The 26,831-nt window shown below is 44.7% G+C and overlaps 1 protein-coding gene across 1 annotated transcript in view; it reads right to left on the bottom strand.

The window, feature by feature from the left end:
- Nucleotides 1-7,513: 7,513 nt before the first annotated feature.
- The window catches only part of IGLON5 (IgLON family member 5), a 416,339-nt gene continuing 397,021 nt past the window's right edge, over nucleotides 7,514-26,831 (bottom strand). The window contains exon 8 of the mRNA XM_040420787.1: nucleotides 7,514-9,358. Within this exon, the coding sequence (XP_040276721.1) occupies nucleotides 9,252-9,358 (107 nt within the window). The 3' untranslated portion in view covers nucleotides 7,514-9,251. The remainder of the gene's footprint in view (nucleotides 9,359-26,831) is intronic.

Raw genomic sequence — 26,831 nt, 5'->3', positions numbered from 1 at the left:
AATGGCGAGGAACTGAAACACACAGTATAGTAGAAAGTTGCAGAGCAGATCATTAAAGTCAATGTAGCTTACACCTTATAGTTCTGGGTCCTCGTGGAGCCCTGTTCTTACCAAAGGAAGGGGTGTCCTTCGGGTTTGTGGCTCTTTCCTTACACCACCTACCCTGACATGACTAGGTAGCAGCTGACGGGCACTAACCTTACATGTAACAGGAGCTCCACTTATCTCATGAGCAGAGGCTGCCTGTCTTGGCGGGCACCTTAGTGACAGCCATGATCCCTGGGAACTCCTCTAAACCGCCACCATTGTATGTATATTGCCATGCAGGAGTCATGGAGGTGGAGCCACAAGGCTGAAGAGTCACGGCGGCTAGGTCCTAAGCACTCCCCTATATAGCTTCATCTCAAGGATAATCTAATATTGTTCCAGCGCATGCGCAGCGGAGTCGGATGTATTTGCACTGGAAGTCCTTTCCTGACAGGTCTGTGGAGGTCCTCATTCTCCCAGCTCATGGCATATCAGTAGTAATAAGTCAGAGAGAGTGGACTTATATTTTCTCTTGAAGATTGCTGACTTTCTCAGCATGACTTGTACAAGAATTCTCTGGCATTAAATACTGGTGACTCATAATCAATATGAGGTCAAGGACGTGTTCTAACCCCCCCACCCCCACCCCGAGGCAGCTTTATAACACATAATAGATTGTCATGGTAACCGCAATCGACATCTTACGTCCATGAGTTCTATGACCCCGTGTTGATTATGAGAAACAGATTATGCTGACTGAAGCAAGAGTCACCGGTATTTAATGCCGAAGGTTTCTTGTGCAAGTCTTTCTAAGCCAGTTGGATGACCAGTTGTGATTTATTACTACTGATATACTTTTCTGACAGGCTGGCGGTTTCCGGCGCATACCGCTTGCTGATGAAGCCGCTGCGTATGCACTGGAACTAGACAAAAACAGCTCCTGCTTGCTCGGGTGTGAAATGTTGTAATCTGTTCCAGGGACGTAAATTGCTTTGGGTGTGTTCAGGGCCATCGTGACTCTTCTTGGCTCCGCCTCTATGACTCTTGCAGGGTAATTTACACACACATGAAACGTCTTATTTTACATAATGTGTAGTGCCCTGGAGCAGGGGTATTGTGAAGTCTGGAAATTTGTGGACATTTTCCTATTCCCCCTATGCAAAGTTATAAACTTCTAACTTTATTTCACTTTAAAGGGTTAACTTGCGATCACTTATACTGTGTGTGATATATACAGTACCCTGTTCATTTACACAGCACTGTGGAAAGGGTTAATGGACGCTGAGAGACATTTGGGACTGGTCATTTTCCACAGGTTTAAAGAAGAGCAGGTCTTGAAGGAAACAATCTAGACGTTGTTCACCACCAAAACCAGACAGACTGACCTTTGAATGTCTGGTTTTAGCTCTGTTGTTATGTCTGGAAACATGTTTTTGTCTGGAAAAACCTGCTGTACCATTGAAGCTCTAATGTAAGTCTATGACAGACGGGAGTTGTAACATTGTATTTGTTTGTGCTGAGTTTCTCCACTCCACCCCTCCCACTAGAAGGTTCCAGTCTAGATAGAAATGGTCTATAAGGAGAGCAGTCAGAGCCCCTAGTGTTCTGCAGGAAGGAACCAGTGCTTGGAAGAGGAGACTCTGCCAGACTACTGAGCGACCAGGAGAAGATGCTGAGACGGGGATACTCTGCCACAGACCCTGGATCGCCAGCCTTGGACCAGGGAACCAGCCTTCTGAAGAGAGAGAGGGACAGCTAGCTCAGCCTTTTCCTCAGCATCAAACCCTTCTTCTGCCAGGGAGGAGACTGGAGAAGACAATGCCTCGCCTGTATTGTTTTGTACCTGAATTCCTCCAGTAAAGAAGCCCCCTGGTTACTGCAGACCCCGACTCTCTGGACTTATTTCTCGGTGAACCACGCCTTACCATCCCTTCCTCGACAGCACCCGTTGGAGTCAGCGTAGCGTTGGGACCACCCCAACCACAGCCACCGCTGATACCAGATTTATATGGTTTTTATTATGTTTTACCACTCTTATAAAATGGAAAACCATTTTACGTCCCTGCCGTCTTCTGTCTGACACCCAGAAGATTTTTTTTTATTTATTTATAAAGCTTTGTGGGGTCTAGTTTATTTTTGCAGGGCGAGCTGTAGTTTAGGAACATGCAACTTTTTGATAATTTTTTATTCCATGAGATGAGGCGACTGAAAGAAAGGAATTCTGGTGTTGAGATTTTCTTTTACATAACATGATGTTTTAGTAGATTGGATGTGACAATAGCCATTGTTTGTTTATTTATTTATTTTTTCATATGATAAGTAGAAAAGAGGGTTTTTTGAATATTTAAAAATGTTTTATTCTGTCGCTTTTTATTCGAGCTAAAACTGGAGGAATCCAAGGGGCAATCTCGGTTAGGGGGGTAGGGTTGTTAGAGTTCCATTGATGTCATCCAGTGACTTCCTCTGAACACACAAGGGCCCCAAAACATTTTGTTATTGGATGGGTCAGCCCTGATTGGCTGGACTATAATAATCTCTATTCCTATTGGTTAGACAGGAGCCCATACATATGTCTATCATCCCCATGTGACCTAATTTTAGTTGTAATATTGTCCCTAGTCTTAAATCCACCTCATCATCTCATCAGAAGCTCAGGATGCTGCCTTATCCCCCCCATGCTTTACCCTGCAGCTCTGCTTTTTGCGAGTGGCTGATGTATAGAAGCAGAAGCTCAGCAAGAATTCAGAAGCTGATTTCAATTACAGCAATGAAAGAATAATCATAAACTGCAAGCAACAAAACCAGCAGTGATTATGTGTAAACTAAGAGATGTAGCAGACCTGAGTTTGTCGCTGGTTCAGATCTTAATCTGCAGTGTTTTTTGTGTATTTTTTTAATAGGATGTTTGCTCTTCTTATCTCACTGCTTCACTCCAGGGGCTACAGAGGTAGTAGTCAATCACCTGTGCCCCGGTGTATGAGGGGAACCAAAGGCCCATTTGTCATAAATGGTGACAACAGTATAATAAACAGTACATAGGAGCCTGTGATAGATTTTACATTGGGGCTTAGCAGCTTCAAGTTATGCCTCTGCTTTACACTGCAGCACTGCTTGTTCAGACTGATAGCTCAGCAGAAGGTCTGTACATGGAGAGTTGGCGTCCATTACAAATTCTGATAAACTGCAAACTAATTAAACCTCCAGAAAGAAAGTGTGGCATTTTAAACACCGAGATGTAGCAAAGTTGAGTTTGTCACTTGGTTTTGATGACATCACTGTGTGATATCTGTGGTTTTCCATAGGATCACAGGCAAAGCTGCATCATTCTCTTAGCTTGGTGAATTATTGTGAAGCACAAAAGAGTCAGCCCGGCCGCAGTGTTCAATGACATATTCGGCACTGCTGCACCTGTAGAGTCAGACAGTGGAACCGGCATGAGGAGGGTCCTGGGTTCCTCTTCTGCTCTAATCCTGGATAGAGGTAACAGCACAGTAAGGGCTCGTTCACACAAACGTTTTTTTTGCGTTCCATATACGGTCCGTATACAGAACCATTTATTTCATTGGTTCCGCCAAAAAAACGGAATGTACTCCGTAGGCATTCCATTTCCCGTATTTCCGTTTTTCCGTTGAAAGATAGAACTTGTCCTATTATTGCCCGCAAATCACGTTCCGTGGCTCCATTCAAGTCAATGGGTCCGCAAAAAAAACGGAATGTACTCCGTATGTCTTCCGTATCCGTTCTGTTTTTGCTGAACCATCTATTGAAAATTTTATGGCCAGCCCAATTTTTTCTATGTAATTACTGTATACTGTATATGCCATACGGAAAAATGGAACGGAACCGGAAACACTACTGAAAAAAAAAAAGAGGAAAAACGGATCCGGGAAAAACGGCCCGCAAAACACTGAAAAAGACATACGGTCGTGTGAACGAGCCCTAAATGTGATAAAATATGACTATGGCGCAGCTGGCGGATCGTCTGCCTCTGTCACTATGCGGAGCGCCCCAGCTGCAATAAATGGGAGCTATTGGTCAGAGAAGTGTCCATAGACTAATACTTTGCAGGGGAGCTGCATACTGAGGCTGTTACCATAGAGCAGTGGTTCTCAACCTTTCTAAAGCCGTGACCCCTTAATACAGTTCCTCATGTTGTGGTGACCCCCAACCATTACATTTTCCCATATGAGCCGCTGACGCGGCTGGGTATGACAGTTATGGGGGATCTCATGTGTCTTAAACTGCGCACATAACTGTCTTTGCGTGTAAAGTATGTTACTCCTGTGTGAAACAATCTCTCTGCTATTTGTAGCATTATACTACCCTACCTTGTGAGATTTCCCTACCTCCTGACTTCCTGTCGCACTGCTAATGACGTGAGGAGGCGTTCCTGAGTTTTGACGATCTGCGCATGCGCAAACCGACAGTTTATGGAAAATCTCAGCGGAGTTCAGCTTTACACCGGGACACTGCGCATGCGCAGGAGAGCCTTAGTAGGGAAATATTACGGCCCAGTGCGCAAGCGCGGCTAACTCCATCCGGCGCATGCGCAGTGTCCCGGTGTGAAGCTGAACTCCGCTGAGATTTTCCATAAACTGTTGGTTTGCGCATGCGCAGATCGTCAAAACTCAGGAACGCCTCCTCACGTCATTAGCAGTGCGACAGGAAGTCAGGAGGTAGGGAAATCTCACGAAGTAGGGTAATGTAACGCTACAATCGTGCAGCCCCAATAGGAAGCCTCAGGCGACCCCCCGGAAAGGGCCTATCGACCCCCAGGTTGAGAACCGCTGCCATAGAGCTAAAGCTGGCCATACATATTAGATTCATGTCAGGTCCAGGCAGAGGCTGCCTGAGCTTTAGGTTCCCTGGTAACCAGCAAGGGTTTTTGATAGTGGTATTGAGATTTACCTGGCTTTATCTGGTTCCTTCCTACAAGTCCAAGTTCAGCTTCTGTTTGAGTTAACCCAGACTGTCTTCTTTGTCCCAGCCGGCCCTGCCTTGTGTGTGCCTCACCACTACCCTGCTCACAAGTCTTATCTCTGTCTATGTTAACTATGTGCTGTCTGGATTTCTAAAACCAGCATTCAAGCCTTGGTGTCAGTTCAGACTGTATCTGTGCTTTTCCTGCATTTTGGTGCTTTTTCTAAATCCAGAGATCCAGGTGATTGCACCAGAGTCCCTGACCCCAACTACGGCACGACTATCCCAGAAGATAGGGATCTGGTTGCTAACCCACAGCAAAGTCCAGATCCCTGTATAAGGGTGAAAGGGTGAATACTGGGGAAATGCTAGAATAACGCCCTTAGGGTCACCCTAACTCAAACCAGTTAGTTGTATTATAGCTAGTGAGCTATTCAATAAAATATATCTGTATAGCGCCACCTGCTGTTTGTTCTTTTTCTTATTTCTTGTCCCCTATGGGTTCACACTCTCTGGATCTGTAACAATGATAATGAGATGACTCTGCAGACCCTGACATCTGGTGATGAGATGACTCTGCAGACCCTGCCATCTGGTGATGAGATGACTCTGCAGCCCCTGCCATCTGGTGATGAGATGACTCTGCAAACTCTGGTCCTGTCTACACAGCAAAGCTGAAAGGTCGGCTGCAGAAAGCCATAACTGTCAGTCTATCGTGTGCGCTCCAGTGATCACTGTGAAACTGGAATATTGAGGATATATTGTAAGGATGGTCACGAGGAGCTTTATATATGGGAGAAAACTCAAACGGGTTCAGCGTCAAGGGGAACTCCATCCATTTTTAAAATATATCAGCTCCCACAATGCATTGCAGTCAGGAATCTACTATAATTGTGACTTTCCAGGTGATTGGAGAAGAAAATATGTAACTAATAAAAAGGGAATTGAAGATGCAGCCGGAACCGTCACAAGTCTCATCCCGATCCATTCCATTGTTCCTGCCACTATCAGGTTCTTCTCTTCCTTGCAGGAGAACTAGAGGATCTTCATCATGTTTTAAAATGGGGATTTTTTTTTTCAACTCTCTTATTCCTGTGCAGAGAAAATGATGAGTCTGTGAACAGTGGATCTCTGCCTGCGTCCCCATGACAACACTTCCTGTGCAGTTCTATCATAGGAACAATGGAGCGTACACAGACCAGTCTAAAAACAATGAATGTTGTATGATAAGACAGAGCCACCAGAGCTCAGAAGCAGGAAGTGTTGTCATAGGAACACAGGTCTTCAGACAGGTGCTACAAAAAATATGGATCTGGAGACTTTTGTAATTGCATGGAATTAAAAATGTATTCTAGCTAGTGAGCTATTCAATAAAATCTATCTGTATAGCGCCACCTGCTGTTTGTTCTTTTTCTTATTTCTTGTCCTCCTTACTGAGGTGGTCGCACATGCTCAGTTTCAATCTTCAACTGTCACTGTTTGTTAGAAGAGCTTCAGCAGCAAGGACAAACCCTCTGAGAAAGGACACACCGACTGACCTACAGCAGAAAGGACACACACCCTAAGAATCCATTCACACGTCCGTAGTGTATTGCGGATCTGCAATACACCCGGCCGACATTCCCCCCATAGAACTGCCTATTCTTGTCCGCAATTGCTCTATTCGTTCTATTTTTTCTGGAGACGCGGACCGGAAGATCGGGGGGCGCGCTCCGGAAATGCGGATGCGGACAGCACACTGTGTGCTGTCCGCATCCATTCCTGCCCCATAGAGAATGAATGGGTCTGCACCCGTTCCGCAATTTACGGAACGGATGCGGACCCATTCTACGGACATGTGAATGGACCCTAAGATTTGATGAGGAGAGAGTTGCAGCAGAAAGGACACGCCACCTGAGCTGCAGCAGAAAGGACACGTCACCTGAGCTGCAGCAGAAAGGACACGCCACCTGAGCTGCAGCAGAAAGGACATGCCCCCAGAGCTGCCAGCCTGAAATAAATCTAGCAGAACAATTGGAGCAATGAATGTGGAGATCTCTGGACCCATGTGAGGTCCAGGGCTGGTTCTAGCTTTGTTAGAAAGAGGTTGCCATGTTCTATATGATGTCTGATTTTCATTTATGTATCAATCATGGCATAGCCCCTTAAGCTGGCCACATATAACCAGCAGTCATGGACCAGCCCAGGAGGAGCTACTTACAATCATTGGAAGTTTTTGATCACCTAAGAAGGTAAGGGAAGGATGAAGGTCAATGCTCATGGCGTCCAGGGATGGACTTCTCGAAGACCCTAGAATTCGGACCCATATCTCAGAAGGCATTGATCATCCTTGTGGAGATCCAGCTGTAGAGCAATGCCCCCTGGGAACAGGTCTGCAAATTAGCTCTCCTCCAGAAGGAAGAAAATGATGGAGAGACCATCTCCTCTCTTCTGCAGACCCGTATTAGGAGGTATGGATTCATCCAGCCATCCTCAGACCCCAGATGTGAAGACCTAGACAAGAGACGTTTCCACCAAACATAACACACAGACGAGTCTTCAAAGAAAACCTCAGCCCGCTCTGAAGTAGAGTTTTCTCTCTGTTATATTATAACACTTTATACATTTGTTGCCGATATTCACAAGTACTTTTTTTGTATCATTTTGCAAAAAAAATAAAATATTCCAGCTAAATGAAAAAAATAAAAATAAAAATATGCCTAGAATTTCCAACGATGAGCCATAAGACGCCCCTCCCCCACGCACGCAGGAACATAGAAGGTGAAATCCCCGAATGCATTGCTCAGACGCACACCTTGGAAGCTCTTGGGGCCGCTGTGTAGCTCATCGGCCTCCTTTGTATCAGTAATGAAGAAGAGGTGAATGGGACGAACAGACGCCGGGACAAAGACACGCTCGGGGCAGGCCCACATTTTTTAAGAATTTAGGGGTGTGAGGGGAACCACCTACTTTTTTTTTTTTTTTTTTTTGAACATTTTCGGCAGGGAATTACACAAAAAAAATAATGGACAACAGAAGCTTGATCATTTTGCTATCCTAAGCCCCTTCGATCTCCACACAGTGCAAAGTACGAACATTAACAGGTTGAGTCCATTCCAATGTCAGCATAACGCGGTGGGGAGTAAGGGTGGGCCCGGGGGCTTGCAATCAGTGATAGGACCATGCAGACAGACAGCTAACAGTCAGACAATACTCAAGGCCCTTTGATCCCCTTCTTTTTTCGTCTATAAAAGGGGGCGTAGGGTCTGTATAATACCCACAAGAATGTCACAGACACCGGTGATGAATGACAGGCATATGGAACTAGAAGGGACTGTGCGTTGCCCCTTTACGTATCTCAAGGTTTTCCTAGTTTAGTTCCTAGTTGCATACTCTCCCTGCTGTCCCTGATATGGTGGGACACCATCACCCAACCAATGGTTGTGGTTCTCCATGGTCTAACGGGGGATCCGTTTGCTCTAGTCATGTCCACGCGTTTTGGAGGATCATCCGCTAAGTCTTAATTTGATCCAACTTGTTGTAGTGCGAAGCTGCGGAGGGTCTTCCTGGAAATAATGGAGAAGACCCTTATCCAGTAGGACATCTACTGTACTTTCATGTTCTCTTGGGTTGAGATGTCCACCGCGGTGGCTAAAATAGGGTATAAATTCCACACGTACTCCACTGGAAGAATTGGCGTTGGTTTGGTGAGGGGTTGGGAGGGTCATGTACACGGCGATGGCAACACAAGGTCAGGCAAGGGACATGGACTCGGGTGGCTGGAGAAGATCCATTCATGACCAGGAATGAGGTACATTGGGCAACTACACTTAAGACTTCTGCCCTCCCAGAGCTGAAGATGGTTGCAGTCTCTTCAGTGCCGCAAGGGGCAAAATTGTAAATTTAAAACGTCTTCTAAAACACTAATGAGGTTCATCTCGATCGGCAATCTTCAGTCTTCTCGCTCTTGGTGGGGGGGGGGGAAGCCTCCTTTTTCCAATTTTTTTAATTTTTTTTATTGACCCACTCAAAGGTATTTTGAAGTCACTGGTAAAATCCACCGCTCTCTTTCCTGGTGCAGAAAGTCAATGACACCTTGTTTTTTATTTTTATTTTTTTAAATGCATAATTTGTTCCCTCACAGTGTTGGATTCCATCTAGAAAAAAAAAAAAAATGAAAATTTTTGTGTTTTGTTGTTTTTTTTAAATGTTTTTGTATTTTGTCGCAATGTAAATTTTTGTTTTGTTGTTTTTGTTTAATATTCTTTCACGGCCCGTCTCGAGAATAATTTCCAGAATTTATTTATTTTTCTTCTTCTTCTTCTCTAGTTTAGATTGTACGTAAGATGGAGGACTAACGTGAAAGACACGAGGGCGAGGAGGAGAGGCGATACCGTGTACATCACGCTGTGGTTGGGGGCCGAACCGGGTTCTGGAAGAGAAAAAGAGAAGAAATAGATGAGGACCAGGAAAGAAAAAGACATTCAATGCATTGGAGATAAGACTGCGCCAGATGACAAGATGGAAGGAGTTGAATTCTAGTTCACTCAAGACGTCATTTCGCCCGAAGGCTTGACTGGCCTTGAAAGCTTAGCGGAATCAAAAGAAGTCCGTTTTGTATGATGTTTACAATATAGTCGGACTCGCTGCAGCCTTGAGATGTTTCTGCTAAGATTTTCTGTTTCTTTTCTATGTCAGATTAAGGTTGTTCCTTGTGAGAAACAAGATGTTTTCTCTACCCCTTTACCAGCCTTAAAGGGAATGTCCACCTGGCCGTTTCTAGATACAGAATTTGCTGATACATCTTCATAGGGTTTTGAGGACTGGTTGCTGATACGAAGCTTCAAATTCTCTGCATAGAATAGTTAAATGATACCGGTTTTAGTTCCTCCAGCCACCACTAGGAGGAGCTCACTGGAAATACTGATTCAGGATTGAGGGCGATGTATAATTAGCAGCATGCAGCTCCCCCTAGTGGTGGCTGGAGGTGGTCAGAAGGATATGGTGTAGCTGTGTCCATGCAGTGAATTTGGAGCAGAAAACTGTTCTAAAGATAAGAAGCTAACAGCACAGAATAGTTACCTGTTCAGAAGCTTCATCAGTCTATGAGGATATATACTTGTGGAGTCTTTACTAAATACTTACTGTTGTAATCACACATAAATATGCACAGTTTAATGTACCAATTAACTATAGCTGTAAACAAATGCACAACCTCTTTAGATCCATATAAAGATAGAAATAAAGTGCAAAAACAAGTCATATAAGACAATAACCACATAATCTTAATATAAATAAACATAATCCTTTGTGGATGACACTGTTATGGGGGGACCTGTGGATGACACTGTTATGGGGGATCTGTGGATGACACTGTTATGGGGGGATCTGTGGAGGACACTGTTATGGGGGGATCTGTGGATGACACTGTTATGGGGGGACCTGTGGATGATACTGTTATGGGGGGACTGTGGATGACACTGTTATGGGGGGGATCTGTGGATGACACTGTTATGGGGGGATCTGTGGAGGACACTGTTATGGGGGGGATCTGTGGAGGACACTGTTATGGGGGGATCTGTGGATGACAGAGTGTTATGGGGGGATCTGTGGATGACACTGTTATGGGGGGATCTGTGGATGACACTGTTATGGGGGATCTGTGGATGACACTGTTATGGGGGGACCTGTGGATGACACTGTTATGGGGGGATCTGTGGATGACAGTGTTATGGGGGGATATGATGGATGACACTGTTATGGGGGATCTGGTGGATGACATTGTTATGGGGGATCTGTGGATGACACTGTTATGGGGGATCTGTGGATGGCACTGTTATGGGGGGATCTGTGGATGGCACTGTTATGGGGGGATCTGTGGATGACATGTTATGGAGGGATCTGTGGATGACACTGTTATGGGGGGATCTGTGGATGACACTGTTATGGGGGGATCTGTGGAGGACAGTGTTATGGGGGGATCTGTGGATGACAGAGTGTTATGGGGGGATCTGTGGATGACAGAGTGTTATGGGGGGATCTGTGGATGACACTGTTATGGGGGGATCTGTGGATGACACTGTTATGGGGGGACCTGTGGATGACACTGTTATGAGGGAACCTGTGGATGACACTGTTATGGGGGGATCTGTGGATGACAGTGTTATGGGGGGATATGTGGATGACACTGTTATGGGGGGATCTGTGGATGACACTGTATATGGGGGGATCTGTGGATGACACTGTTATGGGGGGATCTGTGGAGGACACTGTTATGGGGGGATCTGTGGAGGACACTGTTATGGGGGGATCTGTGGATGACGAGTGTTATGGGGGGATCTGTGGATTACACTGTTATGGGGGGATCTGTGGATGACACTGTTATGGGGGGACCTGTGGATGACACTGTTATGAGGGAACCTGTGGATGACACTGTTATGGGGGGATCTGTGGATGACAGTGTTATGGGGGGATATGTGGATGACACTGTTATGGGGGGATCTGTGGATGACATTGTTATGGGGGGATCTGTGGATGACACTGTTATGGGGGGATCTGTGGATGACAGTGTTATGGATTGTGATTCACAATGGATATTGGGGGCCAGCAAATTACAAGGAAGGCAGCGGTGGGGGGTGGGGGATGATGATTGATAACATACACATCTAAATGGCTGGGGGGGGGGGGGTTGAGGGCTTGACATTGAGTCAATCTACTGATCAGTAGCATTAGAATTGCAGAATAAATAACATCTAAATGTCTTGTGGGGTAGATGGGGGGGGGGGTATTGGTAGATGGAGCTGGTAGGACAAGGGCTGATGGGGGAAGGGGGCTGGGTTAGATCATCTAACCCCCCCCTCCCCCCACCAGCCCTCGACCCCCCCCCCCATCTACCCCACCAGACATTTAGAAGTTATTTATTCCTGCAGCTCTAATGCTCTGATGATCACTGATCAGTAGATGACTAAAGTGCCCCCCCCTCCGCCATTTAGATATGTATGTTTGTTATTAATCAGACATCCACCCCAAATCACCCAACCCCCCCCCGGGGCGTTCCTTGTATTTTACCCATCCATAACCCCATCAGACCTCAGATCAGACGGAAAAGAATATTATCTTTATTGAGGAACTATCCTACTTCACTTCAGGGCAGACTCTCACGCTCTATCCCTGCTGGGGCCTGGGTCCTGACACAGTGCTGTGCTGCTGCCCGCGCTGCTCCTGGTCTCCAGAGGGCGCACATGTGACCTGACTGCGTACAGCGCGTCACTCGTCAGGTCAAAGTGCGCGCTGTACGCAGCCAGTCAGGCAAGCGACTGAGCAGAGACCAGAGCAGCGGAGCGGCCGAGCCAGGAGGCAGAGCGGGAGGGAGCGCGTAAGGTCAGTGCCAAGTGCTCACTACTCCCTCCGTCCTCCAGCGCGGCCGGCAGCCCGGCAGGCGCGACAGCAGCAGCGACGTGGTCAGTGGCCTGCCTGCCGCCCAGAGGTGGGAGCCTCCCCCAGCCTCTGTGTCGGCCCCAGCCCTGGATAGGAGATAGATAGATAGATAACAGATAGATAGATAATAGATAGATAGATAGATAATAGATAGATAGATAATAGATAGATAGATATATAGAATAATAGATAGATAGATAGATAGATAGATAAATAGATAGATACAGATAGATAGATAATAGATGATAGATAATAGATAGATAATAGATAGATAGATAACAGATAGATAGATAATAGATAGATAGATAGATAGATAGATAGATAATAGATAGATATATAGAATAATAGATAGATAGATAGATAGATAGATAGATAATAGATAGATAGATAGATAGATAGATAGATAGATAGATAGATAGATAATAGATAATAGATAGATATATAGATAGATAGATAATAGATAGATAGATAGATAGATAGATAGATAGATAGATAGATAGATAGATAATAGATAGAGAGATAGATAATAGATAGATGATAGATAGATAGATAGATAGATAGATAGATAGATAGATAGATAATAGATAGAGAGATAATAGATAGATAATAGATAGATAGATGATAGATGATAGATAGATAGATAGATAGATAGATAATAGATAGATAGATAATAGATAGATAATAGATAGATAGATAGATAATAGATAGATAATAGATAGATAGATAATAGATAGATAGATAATAGATAGAGAGATAATAGATAGATAATAGATAGATAATAGATAGATAATAGATAGATAATAGATAGGAGATAATAGATAGATAATAGATAGATAGATAATAGATAGATAATAGATAATAGATAGATAATAGATAGATAGATAGATAATAGATAGATAGATAGATAGATAATAGATAGATAGATAATAGATAGATAGATAATAGATAGATAATAGATAGATAATAGATAGATAGATAGATAGATAGATAGATAATAGATAATTAGATGATAGATAGATAATAGATAGATAATAGATAATAGATAGATAATAGATAGATAGATAGATAATAGATAGATAATAGATAGATAGATAGATAATATATAGATAATTAGATGATAGATAGATAATAGATAGATAATAGATAGATAGATAATGGATAATAGATAGATAATAGATAGATAGATAATAGATAGATAATAGATAGATAATAGATAGATAGATAATAGATAGATAATAGATAATAGATAATAGATAGATAATTAGATGATAGATAATATGTGAAGATAATTATGATGATCTTAGTTCCCATCTGTTCCTGTATTATGCGCCAGTCTTTTTATGATACCATTTATCTCCCTTTTTATGTAACTTCCCGCCCCCCCCCCCCCGCTGATACTTCTGGATGGTAATTTCAATATCTGCAGATTTCCGCGGCCGCTCAGTCTTCGCGGTGATTAGGACGTCGTCTCACTTTCCCTTTGTTAGTAATATATAAAAGTTTGATGAAATCAAAAATGTAACAGATTGACACAGTAATCCCACTGCAGCTCATTACGGCGCCATCAGGACGTCCGGGGTATAAATCCGCCTGCCGGGCGATCAATCATCGGGATTGCTGCTGCAAATGAGTGGTCACCATTTTGTATGGTTGTCCCTGTCTGCATCTTAAAGGGGTTGTGGGGGATTAGAAGACACAGAACATGCGCCCCTGCAGTCCACAGGCCGTGCGTGGTATTGCAGCCCAGCCCCGTTCACTTCCAAGGAGTGCAATACACACACAGCCTCTACATGAGAATGGCGCTGTTTCTTGGGGGGGAGGGAAAGCTTTCATACAACCCCTTGCAGGGGTAAAAAGCCTTTTTTACAAAATACTTTGCTCTTCTTATCCTGCACTGATCTGCAGTTACCTCCTGTTATACTATCCGTTCACCTCCACAGCTGCATTCACATTTGTGCTGGTTGCCACTTGGAATCTGTCAGAGCTGTGCTGACAGACACCCCCCTGGAAGCCTAGCCGACTCCTGTAAACAACGCCCCTGCATACTTTTCATGTACTTATCTCATACAGATGTTTAGTTATATACTCTAATCACATCCAAAGCTGCACTTACATATATAGTAGTTGCTGCAAGGAATCAGACACAGCCCTGAATGCATGACTAAGATCCTATCAGCAATGTGCCTGAGTGTTCACTACATATCTTGTACATTATTGTGGCGAAACCAACCTCGCCACTGGGTTTTGGAGAGGCCTGTTTATCAGCCTCTTGCCTCAGGATCATGGCCCATACTAACTTTAAAGAAGAAGACAGACCGGCCGCACAGCTTAAATCTGTCTTTGCAATTGTATTTTGTTATGTGAGGGTACCCAGATAGCTAATTGTATTGTATTTGTGTATTCTGAGTGCCATTCACCTAATGATATGCACTCAGACTTGAGCTATCTGGGGATATGTTAAATGTCTGTGTTTGCTGTGGGGGTGTGACATTGTGTGTTTGGGTGGTGATTTCTGTCCTGTTGTCTCCACATGTGTATTGGCGATTTCCCTTTGTCCTGAGAGATAATTGGATTACTCCTCGGGTGTCTCCAGGGCAGAGAGGAGGAAACCATGATGCATTGTGGGGATGTATTGTGTCTGTGTATCCTGCAGTGCTGCATATCTGTCCTGTGTCACAGTCTTCCTTCTGGTCCCCTAGGGGCGTGTACATCAGATGGGGACCTGCATAAATACTGGCGGGTAGCCCTCAATAAAGTGTTCCTGTTTTACCCTTTATCATGTTGAGGCTGATGTTTGGGTAACTGATCGACACTGGGGTATTGCTATACACTGGGAGATTTGCTATACTCCCCTGGCTATAACTACTAGCTCTTTTAAGAGCTGTTCCTGCTCTCTGGTTTTAGGAGAGGTTCACCCACTGGATCCTGGAGCCTTGTCATAGGTCCAGGGTGGGTAGGAGATGGTGAGGCCTCAACCAAGCTTCGGCGGTTCGTGGGGTCTGCAGTGCGTACGGTGTCAAGTGGAGTGCTTGGAGTCCTTTGAAAGCACTAGGAGCAACTATTGACGGAGGTACCCGGTCGGGGTGCTAGGAGTTCCGTTACATTTGGTGGCAAGCAGTGGGATGGCGTCCTAGTGTGAGGAGAAGCAGCTCGGAGACCGTTTGTGGATTTACTAAATTGAGGGCAACGCTAGTATCCGTACAGCGCCCCTGGCTACAGCAGGATGGAATCGGACAGCGTTCTATGACGAGGAGGAGGAGGCAGCCGCAGACTACAGGGATGCAGACAGAAAGGAAGTCTGGTATGATGCCCTGGAAAATGCCCAGCGGCGGCGAGGTGAGAGTCTCCCCAGTTATGAGCAGCGGCTACAGAAGCGTGTGGCGATGCGGATCGGTCTCTTGGGAGAGCAGCCCCCGGATGACTGGGTAACAGAGCTCCAGAGCCTGGTATGTAAGGAGCTTTGGCTAGAGGATGCTTACCAGGCCCTAAGGTAGCATGTCATTCAACATTCCCCCTGGATGGCTGAGCACGACAGACCCGAGGGTGAGGAGTTTGATGGACCGGGGTTACTATGGGATGCCTTGGAGGAGGACATTTATCTTGGCAGCACGAAGGAGTCTAGGTTTTGGGATATCTACGACTACCGGATGGGCATGCATGTTTATGCTGACGGAAGGGAGGTGAGCAAAGACATGACCCACCTGGTAACAAGGGAGTGGGAGCTGGAGCAGACCTACCAACACCTGCTCAGCTCCATTAATCCCCAACCTACTCGACAAGCAGAGCCAGATCTGCCCTCCTGCAACTGGGAAGACTTGCCGGCGATACCCCTTGCTTCCCTACCAACTCCCAAAGTAGGGAACTTCATCGACTGGTTCTGGGAAGACCTCCCGATAGCAGGTGGAGATGGGACCGAGGTCTCTCCACCGGCCCTACAGAGATGCTGGACGGCCGGTTCAGATCCCCCACCAACCCTGCAGGTAAGCGATCCCTCCTCTCCACAGCCGATCTGCAACAAGGTCCTGGGGATAGGATTCCCTGACCACATCCCAGTAGAAGAGCTGGCATCTGGGCAGAGCGCAGTCGGCCTCTGCCCCCCCTATCCTCTTATGCAGAGCCGGACTTCCCACAGGCTACCCCAGCGGAAGAGCTGGCATCTGGGCAGAGCGCAGTCAGCCTCTGCCCTTCCCTATCCTCTTCTCCAGAGCCGGACATCCCACAGGCTACCCCAGCGGAAGAGCTGGCATCTGGGCAGAGCGCAGTCAGCCTCTGCCCTCCCCTATCCTCTTCTCCAGAGCCGGACATCCCACAGGCTACCCCAGCGGAAGAGCTGGCATCTGGGCAGAGCGCAGTCGGCCTCTGCCCTCCTCTATCCTCTTATCCAGAGCCTGACTTCCCACAGGCTACCCCAGCAGAAGAGCTGGCATCTGGACAGAGCGCAGTCAGCCTCTGCCCTCCCCTATCCTCTTCTCCAGAGCCGGACATCCCACAGGCTACCCCAGCGGAAGAGCTGGCATCTGGGCAGAGCGCAGTTGGCCTCTGCCCTCCCCTATCCTCTTCTCCAGAGCCGGACTTCCCACAGGCTACCCCAGCGGAAGAGCTGGCATCTGGGCAGAGCGCAGTCGGCCTCTGCCCACCAAGTACCTACAGCTCCAAGCTAGAGAGCAACAAGGAAGCAAGGAGTAGCAGATGGCCCCTCAACAGCTGGGGACATACAGAACAGAGCCAGGCCCCAAAATTCAACAGGTCCAGTATTGGGTTGTGGGTGGACTGCCAGACTAACTCAGATACCGACCGGCATGAGGTCAGGTATCTGGTTAGTCTTCCCTGGGAGGGGGAGATGTGTGGCGAAACCAACCTCGCCACTGGGTTTCGGAGGGGCCTGGCTACCAGCCTCTTGCCTCAGGATTATGGCCCATACTAACTTTAAAGGAGCAGACAGACCGGCCGCACAGCTTAAATCTGTCTTTGGAATTGTATTTTGTTATGTGAGGATACCCAGATAGCTAATTTTATGGTATTCGTGTATTCTGAGTGCCATTCACCTAATGATATGCACTCAGACTTGAGCTATCTGGGGATATGTTAAATGTCTGTGTTTGCTGTGGGGGTGTGACATTGTGTGTTTGGGTGGTGATTTCTGTCCTGTTGTCTCCACATGTGTATTGGCGATTTCCCTTTGTCCTGAGAGATAATTGGATTACTCCTCGGGTGTCTCCAGGGCAGAGAGGAGGAAACCTATCAACAGAGGTACCCGGTCGGGGTGCTAGGAGATCCGTTACATTTATGTACTCCAATCACATCCAGAGCTGAACATTCAGTTTAGCGAAACTACTATATGAAGATTATTATGTCCGTTCTTTATATCACAGCCTTCTTGCATACAGACTGATCCAGCAAGGAGCGCTGCCTGATCATAGCAAAGAAGCTAGCAGAATTATAGCTGCAGCTCTGGGTGTGAATAGAGTATACAGTATCATAGAACATCTTTTGTGCTATGATTTATTACACTTTATTCATTCATTATTTGGGCACTGTATGGTGGTAATATTTAGGTTCTCTTTTGTACTGTTATTTGGGCACTGTGTGGCTGAGCACTACATAACACTTTATGTTGGCAATGTATGGGACTATCTGTATGGCGGTATTATTTGAGACTTCTTTTGTACTAGTATTTTGGCACTACATTCATTTGTAGTATGGGCACTATATAGTGGTATTATTTAGACTCTCTTTTGTACTATTGATTGCCAATGCAGTCCTTTGTTATTTGGGCACTGTATGGCGGTATTATTCGAGCCTTCTATTGAACTATTGTCTTGGTACTGAATTCCATATTTATTTTGGCACAACATGGCAGTATTATTTGAACATTTTTTGGTATCATTGCCTTGGCACTGAATTCACTAGTTATTTGGTCTTAGTATGGCGGTATTATTAGGGCCTCATTTTATACATTTGACCTGGCACTAAATTACATATTTATTTTGGGGCGGTGTGGCAGTATTTTATTTGGCTTCCGTTTGTACTATTGCCTCGGCACTGAATTCTATAGGGACTTGAGCAAAGTATGGCAGTATTATGGAGGCCTCCTTTTGTAGTATTGTCTTGGCACTGAATTCTATAGTGACTTGAGCACAGTATGGCAGTATTATGGGGGCCTCCTTTTGTAGTATTGTCTTGGCACTGAATTCTATAGTGACTTGAGCACAGTATGGCAGTATTATGGGGATCTCCTTTTGTAGTATTGTCTTGGCACTGAATTCTATAGTGACTTGAGCACAGTATGGCAGTATTATGTGGGCCTCCTTTTGTAGTATTGTCTTGGCACTGATTTGGGCTCTATATGATGCCATTAGGCTGTTTTCAGAGGTTTTCTACTTTTGATTATTTTTGGTATATTTTTATATTCAACTATATAACGGTGCTTCATGCCGTACTATCCTTTCCATCTATTTACCGCCGAGCTTCCGGCTACTTTGAAGGGGGTCGTCTCAGCACAGACCCCGATGGATATAGAAACCATACTGAAATACCTAGGAACCAGTTGGTATTATCCTTCGAGGAGGCCTTGTTATTTGGGAACTGTATGGCGGTATTATTGGGGGACTCTTTTGCACTATTGATTGACAATGCACTTCCTTGTCACTTGGGCACTGTATGGGGGTATTATTTGGGTCATCCTTTGCACTGTTGATTGGCAATTCATTCCTTTCTTATTTCGGCACTGTATGGCGGTATTATTTGGACCAACGTTCTAAAGTTCTTCCTCCTATGATCCCCCAATTGGCAGCAGGAGTCTCGAGGCGCCTTGCCACTTTGTCTCCTGTTGAGTTTGTAATTTCCTAACGAAAGCTGAAGAACCATATAGTTTAACCCATTGATTGTCACTTTCTTGCTGTGATTCTGTATATCGTGTGTCACATTGTCAACAAAAATAAATAAAGAATTACAAAGCGGCCACTAGAATAGTTCCCATGGGTGTAGCCATTCAGCTTTCTGCTCTGTGATCTCCAACCTGTGACCACGCTCCAACTCCCACCATGCCCTGACAGCCAGAATGGGAGTTGTAGTTTTCCACCACCTGGAGAGCCATAGGTTGGGGATCAGCAGATGAGGTCTCTAAGAGGGACAAGTCCTGCCAGAGTTAGTGGGGTCCTTTGCAGTCTGATGTCAGAGGACGGCTCAAGGACTTGGGTTCTGCGATTTTAGGAGGAGTCGCTCTTTAAATGTCAGGAAGCCGCGAGAAGGTTCCTCTTTGTTGTGTGCAGCAGAAGGAATCTGGATTGGAATAGAAATCCGCAGAGACTACGTGTCGGATCTCTCTTGATGTGGAGGCCGGGAGCAGCCGTCTAGGTGTTTGGCGGTAGGCCCGGTGCACATGTGAGTGCCAAGACACTGCTAAATGGTGGAAATGGAGGTGGTCTCGGGGGAGGAACCCTATGAAATCATTAGTATTGGGAAGACAATGGTGATCTGTGCGAGAACACCCTGAAATAGGAATTGCGGTGGAATTTCACAGTCGGAACAGATGCTGGTCTCAATTCAGACCTATGGGTTCTGCTTTCAGAATCCAAATTTCATGGAACAATCCCCATCAGTTCCAACCCCCGGTCGCCAAGATCTAATCCAGTAAATTTTACAAACTTTGGAGTTCAGGTTTAAAGGTCTAAGGGTCTAAGGCCCTCCAACTCAGGAAGGAGATGTCTGGTAAGAATGAAGTTGACGGTGAGTAGGACGGGGACTGCTGTGGACTGCTAAAAGTGATTGGAGCACTACATGAGTCAAGACGTCCGTGGACATCACAAGTGGTTACAGACCACCTTCTATTCATAGAGCGCACATGGGCTGGTGTGAGCCGAGAGGCCTGGGATTAATGGTGATCTGAGGCCGTCATCCAGCCAGCCCCAAACCTGCAACCACCTGGGGATAATGGTGTTGTGGACTGTGCATAGAGATTCTTCTCACTGCTACTGGCAAGCTCTGTGCCTCAGTTCTGATATGCAACCACCAAGCTCTGTGCCTCAGTTCCTATATGTAACCACCAGGCTCTGTGCCTCAGTTCTGATATGTAACCACCAGGCTCTGTGCCTCAGTTCTGATATGTAACCACCAAGCTCTGTGCCTCAGTTCTGATATATAACCACCAAGCTCTGTGCCTCAGTTCTGATCTGTAACCACCAAGCTCTGTGCCTCAGTTCTGATATGCAACAACCAAGCTCTGTGCCTCAGTTCTGATATGCAACCACCAAGCTCTGTGCCTCAGTTCTGATATATAACCACCAAGCTCTGTGCCTCAGTTCTGATATGCAACAACCAAGCTCTGTGCCTCAGTTCTGATATGCAACCACCAAGCTCTGTGCCTCAGTTCTGATATGTAACCACCAGGCTCTGTGCCTCAGTTCTGATATGTAACCACCAGGCTCTGTGCCTCAGTTCTGATATGTAACCACCAAGCTCTGTGCCTCAGTTCTGATATATAACCACCAAGCTCTGTGCCTCAGTTCTGATCTGTAACCACCAAGCTCTGTGCCTCAGTTCTGATATGCAACAACCAAGCTCTGTGCCTCAGTTCTGATATGCAACCACCAAGCTCTGTGCCTCAGTTCTGATATGCAACAACCAAGCTCTGTGCCTCAGTTCTGATATGCAACCACCAAGCTCTGTGCCTCAGTTCTGATATGTAACCACCAGGCTCTGTGCCTCAGTTCTGATATGTAACCACCAGGCTCTGTGCCTCAGTTCAGATATGTAACCACCAGGCTCTGTGCCTCATTTCTGATATGCAACCACCAAGCTCTGTGCCACCATCCTGATATGTAACCACCAGGCTCTGTGCCACCATCCTGATATGTAACCACCAGGCTCTGTGCCTCAGTTCTGATATGTAACCACCAGGCTCTGTACCTCAGTTCAGATATGTAACCACCAGGCTCTGTGCCTCAGTTCTGATATGCAACCACCAAGCTCTGTGCCTCAGTTCTGATATGTAACCACCAGGCTCTGTACCTCATTTCTGATATGTAACCACCAGGCTCTGTGCCACCATCCTGATATGTAACCACCAGGCTCTGTGCCCCAGTTCTGATCTGTAACCACCAGGCTCTGTGCCACCATCCTGATATGTAACCACAAGGCTCTGTACCTCAGTTCTGATATGTTACCACCAGGCTCTGTGCCACCATCCTGATATGTAACCACCAGGCTCTGTACCTCATTTCTGATATGTAACCACCAGGCTCTGTACCTCATTTCTGATATGTAGCCACCAGGCTCTGTGCCTCAGTTCTGATATGTAACCACCAGGCTCTGTGCCTTATTTCTGATATTTAACCACAAGACTCTGTGCCACCTTCCTGATATGAACCCACCAAGCTCTGAGCCTCTACTTTGTTGTGAAACTGCCAAGCTCGATGTTTAAATTCTGATCTATAACCACCAAGCTTTGTTCCTCAATTTCAATATGCAACCTCCAAGACTGTGTTTTCTCTGTGAGAAACTGTAACCACTGCACTAATTGCCTCAAATGAAGTAAACTTAAAGGGGTTGTCCAGGTTCAGAGCTGAACCCGGACATACCCTAATTTTCACCCAGGCAGCCTCCCTGAGGCTAGCATCGGAGAATCTCATGCTCCGATGCGCTCCCTTGCCCTGCGCTAGATCGCGCAGGGCACGGCTCTTTTGTTTACAATAACACACTGCCGGGCAGAGGCTTCCACCCGGCAGTGTTTTCGGTGACGTCACTGGCTCTGATGGGTGGGCTTTAGCGCTGCCCTAGCCGTTTTACTGGCTAGAGCAGCGCTAAAGCCCGCCCATCAGTGCCGGTGACGTCACGTCACCGGGCTTCCTGGCAGCCCCATGGAGAGCCCCGGTACGTCACCGGATTTTCAAAAAATGCCTTTGCTAAATCACGCAGGGCAAAGGAGAGCATCGGAGCATGAACTGCTCTGATGCTCTTGTCAGCGGGGCTGCCTGGGTGAAAATGGGGATATGTCCGGGTTCAGCTCTGAACCCGGACAACCCCTTTGATCACCATCCTGAAGTGCGGAACCGAGTTAAGGGTCATAGGTCACATCATAAGAACTAACTCTTTTACATGCAGGCCCCATTCCTGAATGGTTCTTGGCAGAGGTCCATGGGCTGGTGGAGACCACTCCGATATGGATAAGTAGACTATATTCATTAGCTGTAGAGCACTTACTCTTAGTTTTACCTATTCTATGGGTCCTTTCAAAGGTTGGAAGGGTCATCCCACATTCTGTACTCAACTTCATGAGAAATCCATTAACCCAGCAGTATGTTTTTGGACTTTGGGTTGGGCAACCAGAGAACGTGTAAGCTCCATGTCTTAGTTGGGTTTAAAGCCAGGGCTCTACAAGATGACAGTGGTTTCCACTGGGCAACGAGTGTTTTGCTTTTCTAAAATTACAAAAATTTTGCAAATGAAACTTTTTGTAACCAGCTGACAATTTCCTGTAGCACCGCGGTCATTTGTCGAATACAGCGAATATTAGGGAAAAACGGTAAAGCATCCAGGAAAATTCCAAATGCTTGGCTTAAACCAAAGCAGCTTTGACATCCCAAAATAAGCGGGTCCAATTTTGAAAGACAAAATTGAAAGACTGTAAAGAAAAATTATCTTTACGCAATAAACAATAGCGAGTTGGCCAAACCCAGAATATTTTGCTCGCCGTTTACCGGGGAGGATATAAAAGCTCTTTAATAATGATTGGATGTGTTTGGCAGTTAAACAAAGCGCTAAAGAAGCGTCACAATCCAATAAAACATCTCGAACTGGGGAGAGATAAAGGGTCCTTTCAGGGAAATCAGAATAGGAAAAACAACGGCGAGGATTTAAAAGCGGATTGAAGAGGGAAGGGGGGGGTGGGTGAAATCTGATTAAAGCTTTGAAGCATGCACTTGGGCTGATAGATATTCCCTTGGAAGCTGCTGTCTTGACGCAAAAGCCGGTTTGTTTTCTTCAACACAAGGTAATTAAGGAAGTGATTATTAAAGTCATGGAATCGTGGGACTCAACCCCCAAAGGTGTAAACGGCAGTTGTTTGCTTTGAAAGATGAATATTGCACTTTCACTTCAAGATATTTTCCATTTTCCTTATCTCAGCTGAAACAAAAGAAATGAAAAATGAAAAAAAAAACAAAAAAAAAAACCCTCAAAAACAGCAAAGATGAGAAGAAATTTTTATAAAGTCTTGGGTGTTTTTCAGGTGCGACGTGGTGGCCGCGACAGCAATAAAAATGTTGACTGACAAGGCACCGAAACAAGCCTCGGAGGCAGGAGCGAAGAGGTCTGAGATTGAAGACCGCATCGGCAACATTGTGTCAAAAACATTCGGCGCTTGTTACGAGGCTGTCAGACGCACTGTGTCTGCCCTGGGAGACGTTCAGCTCGGGCTGTTAAGAGGAGATAGACTTCTACCGATTTTTTTTCTTTTCTTTTTGTAGTGTGATCATCTGAGGCGGCAAAAGGATACTTAGAAATAAATTGGATGAATTTACAAAAAAATAAGAAAAAATAAAAAAGTTATTTTAAGTTTCAAACACGGAAAAGCAAGTAAATGAAAAACATAAAACCAAAGAGAGGTCAATGCACGGGGGCGCACTGGATAGACGGGCGCCTCAAAAGAAGATGGCCCTAAGAAAACGGAAGACGACGATGAAACCCACCATGAAATTCCAGGGTAATGAGGTTGTTTGCTGGGACTGTGCAGATTTTTTACCACGTGAAAGTTCTCCGAAATGGATTTCTTATCTGGAACGTACAGGTCACTTTCTATATAATTACCTAAGAGAGGACGAGTCACTGGAGCGAGGAGGACGCAGAGTCCGCTGAGAGTCTCCAATATTTACCTTATTTTTAATCTTGTTTAGAAAATATACATTTATTTATATATTGACCAGGGGCGTACATAGAAAGCACTGGGCCCCATAGCAAGAATCTAAATTGGGCCCCCATTCCCCTTTTATAGCCCCTCCCACTACCCATTCCAGGCCTCTCTTTGTTCCATGAACTATTCTTGCTGCTGCGTTTTATAATTTATGACATCAGGGCCGGATTGGGATTACAAAACAGGCCTGGCACACAAAAGAGGTATAATAGATGCAGTGTGTACAGATGTATAGTGTATACAGCAGTGTACTGATATGTGAGGAACGTGGTATAATATATGCAGTGTGTTCAGGTATATAGTATATACAGCAGTGTATTGATATGTGCAGTACAGGGTATATTATATGCAGTCTGTACAGATATATAGTATATACAGTAGTGTAATATGTGAGGTACGAGGTATAATAGATGCAGCGTGTACAGATATATTGTGTATATATAGCAGCTACTGACATGTGAGGTATGAGGTATAAATTACAGCTCGTACCTCACATATCAATCCACTGCTGTATATACAATATACCTGTACACACTTCATCTATTATACCTTGTAGCTAACATATAAGTACACTGCTGTATATACTATATATCTATACACACTGCATATATTATACCTCGTACCTCACATATCAGTACACTGCTGTATATACTATATATCTGTACACACTGCATCTATTATACCTCGTACCTCACATATCAGTACACTGCTGTATATACTATATACAGTATCTGTACATATTGCATCTCTAATACTGTGTAATATATGCAGTGTATATATATATATATATTACACACAGAGCAGTGTGTTGATGTGAGACATACAAGGTATAATACTGTAGATGCAGTGTTTACAGAAATATGTGGTCAGTTATACATTATGGTCACTGTGTGTGTGAGGTACATGAGGTAGTGGTCACTGTACCTGTCTGAAGTATTATACATGAGTGAGCAATGAGTAAAAACAGGGCATGGGGGGGGGGGGGGGGGGGTAAATGATGAAAAGTGGAGGACTCCTCTTACCTCTCCATTCCAGTCTGTATGGATCAATACAGAGCTGCTTGTGAACTTTTAATACTTGCTGTTAGGGGTTGAAGGACCTGTGATGATGTCATCACAGGTCCTGGCAGATGTACCTTTCAAACCTAGGAACTACACCATCAATGGTGCAGTTCCTTTGCTAGATCCTGCAGGACCTGTGACGCTGAAGATGATGTAATCACAGGTCCTGTCAGATGCACTGTTCTAACCTGGGAACTACACTTTACACTGTGCAGTTCCCTTACAGGACCTGTGATGACATCATCAAAGGTCCTTTAGCTTTATAACGATAGACAGGAGAAATGAGGGGGCGGGGCCTTTCCTCCACTGCGGGCCCCTCTTCCTCACGGGCCCCATAGCAGCTGCGTGGTCTGCCTATATGGTAGGTACGCCACTGATATTGACTCTTTAGATATTCTCATCCATAAGAGGCAGTATTATAATAGTTATATTCTTGTACATAGGATCAGTATTATAGTAGTTATATTCTTGTATATAGGAGCAGTATTATAGTAGTTATATTCTTGTACATAGGAGCAGTATTATAGTAGTTATATTCTTGTACATAGGAGCAGTATTATAGTAGTTATATTCTTGGATATAGGAGCAGTATTATAGTACTTATATTCTTGTCATGAAGCAGTATTTAGTAGTTATATTCTTGTACATAGGAGCAGTATTATAGTAGTTATATTCTTGTACATAGGAGCAGTATTATAGTAGTTATATTCTTGTACATAAGAGCAGTATTATAGTAGTTATATTCTTGTACATAGGAGGCAATTATAGTAGTTATATTCTTGTACATAAGAGCATTTAGTAGTTATATCTTGTACATAGGAGTCAGTATTATAGTAGTTATATTCTTGTACATAGGAGCATATTATAGTAGTTATATTCTTGTACATAGGAGCAGTATTATAGTAGTTATATTCTTGTACATAGGAGCAGTATTATAGTAGTTATATTCTTGTACATAGGAGCAGTATTATAGTAGTTATATTCTTGTACATAGGAGCAGTATTATAGGAGCAGTATTATAGTAGTTATATTCTTGTACATAGGAGCAGTATTATAGTAGTTATATTCTTGTACATAAGAACAATATTATAGTAGTTATATTCCTGTACATAGGAGCAGTATTATATATTTATATTTTTGTACATAGGAGCAGTATTATAGTAGTTATATTCTTGTACATAAGAGCAGTATTATAGTAGTTATATTCTTATACATAGGAGGCAGTATTATAGTAGTTATATTCTTGTACATAGGAGGCAGTATTATAGTAGTTATATTCCTGTACATAGGAGCAGTATTTAGTAGTTATATTCTTGTACATAGGAGCAGTATTATAGTAGTTATATTCTTGTACATAGGAGCAGTATTATAGTAGTTATATTCTTGTACATTGGAGGCATATTATAGTAGTTATATTCTTGTACATAGGATGCAGTATTATAGTAGTTATATTCTTGTACATAGGAGCAGTATTATAGTAGTTATATTCTTGTACATAG

Source organism: Bufo bufo, chromosome 1 (assembly GCF_905171765.1).
Source record: "Bufo bufo chromosome 1, aBufBuf1.1, whole genome shotgun sequence".
In the NCBI taxonomy this organism is placed as follows: Eukaryota; Metazoa; Chordata; class Amphibia; order Anura; family Bufonidae; genus Bufo; species Bufo bufo.
Note: the sequence above shows the minus strand (reverse complement) of the source record. Positions and strands in the feature narration are given on the sequence as shown.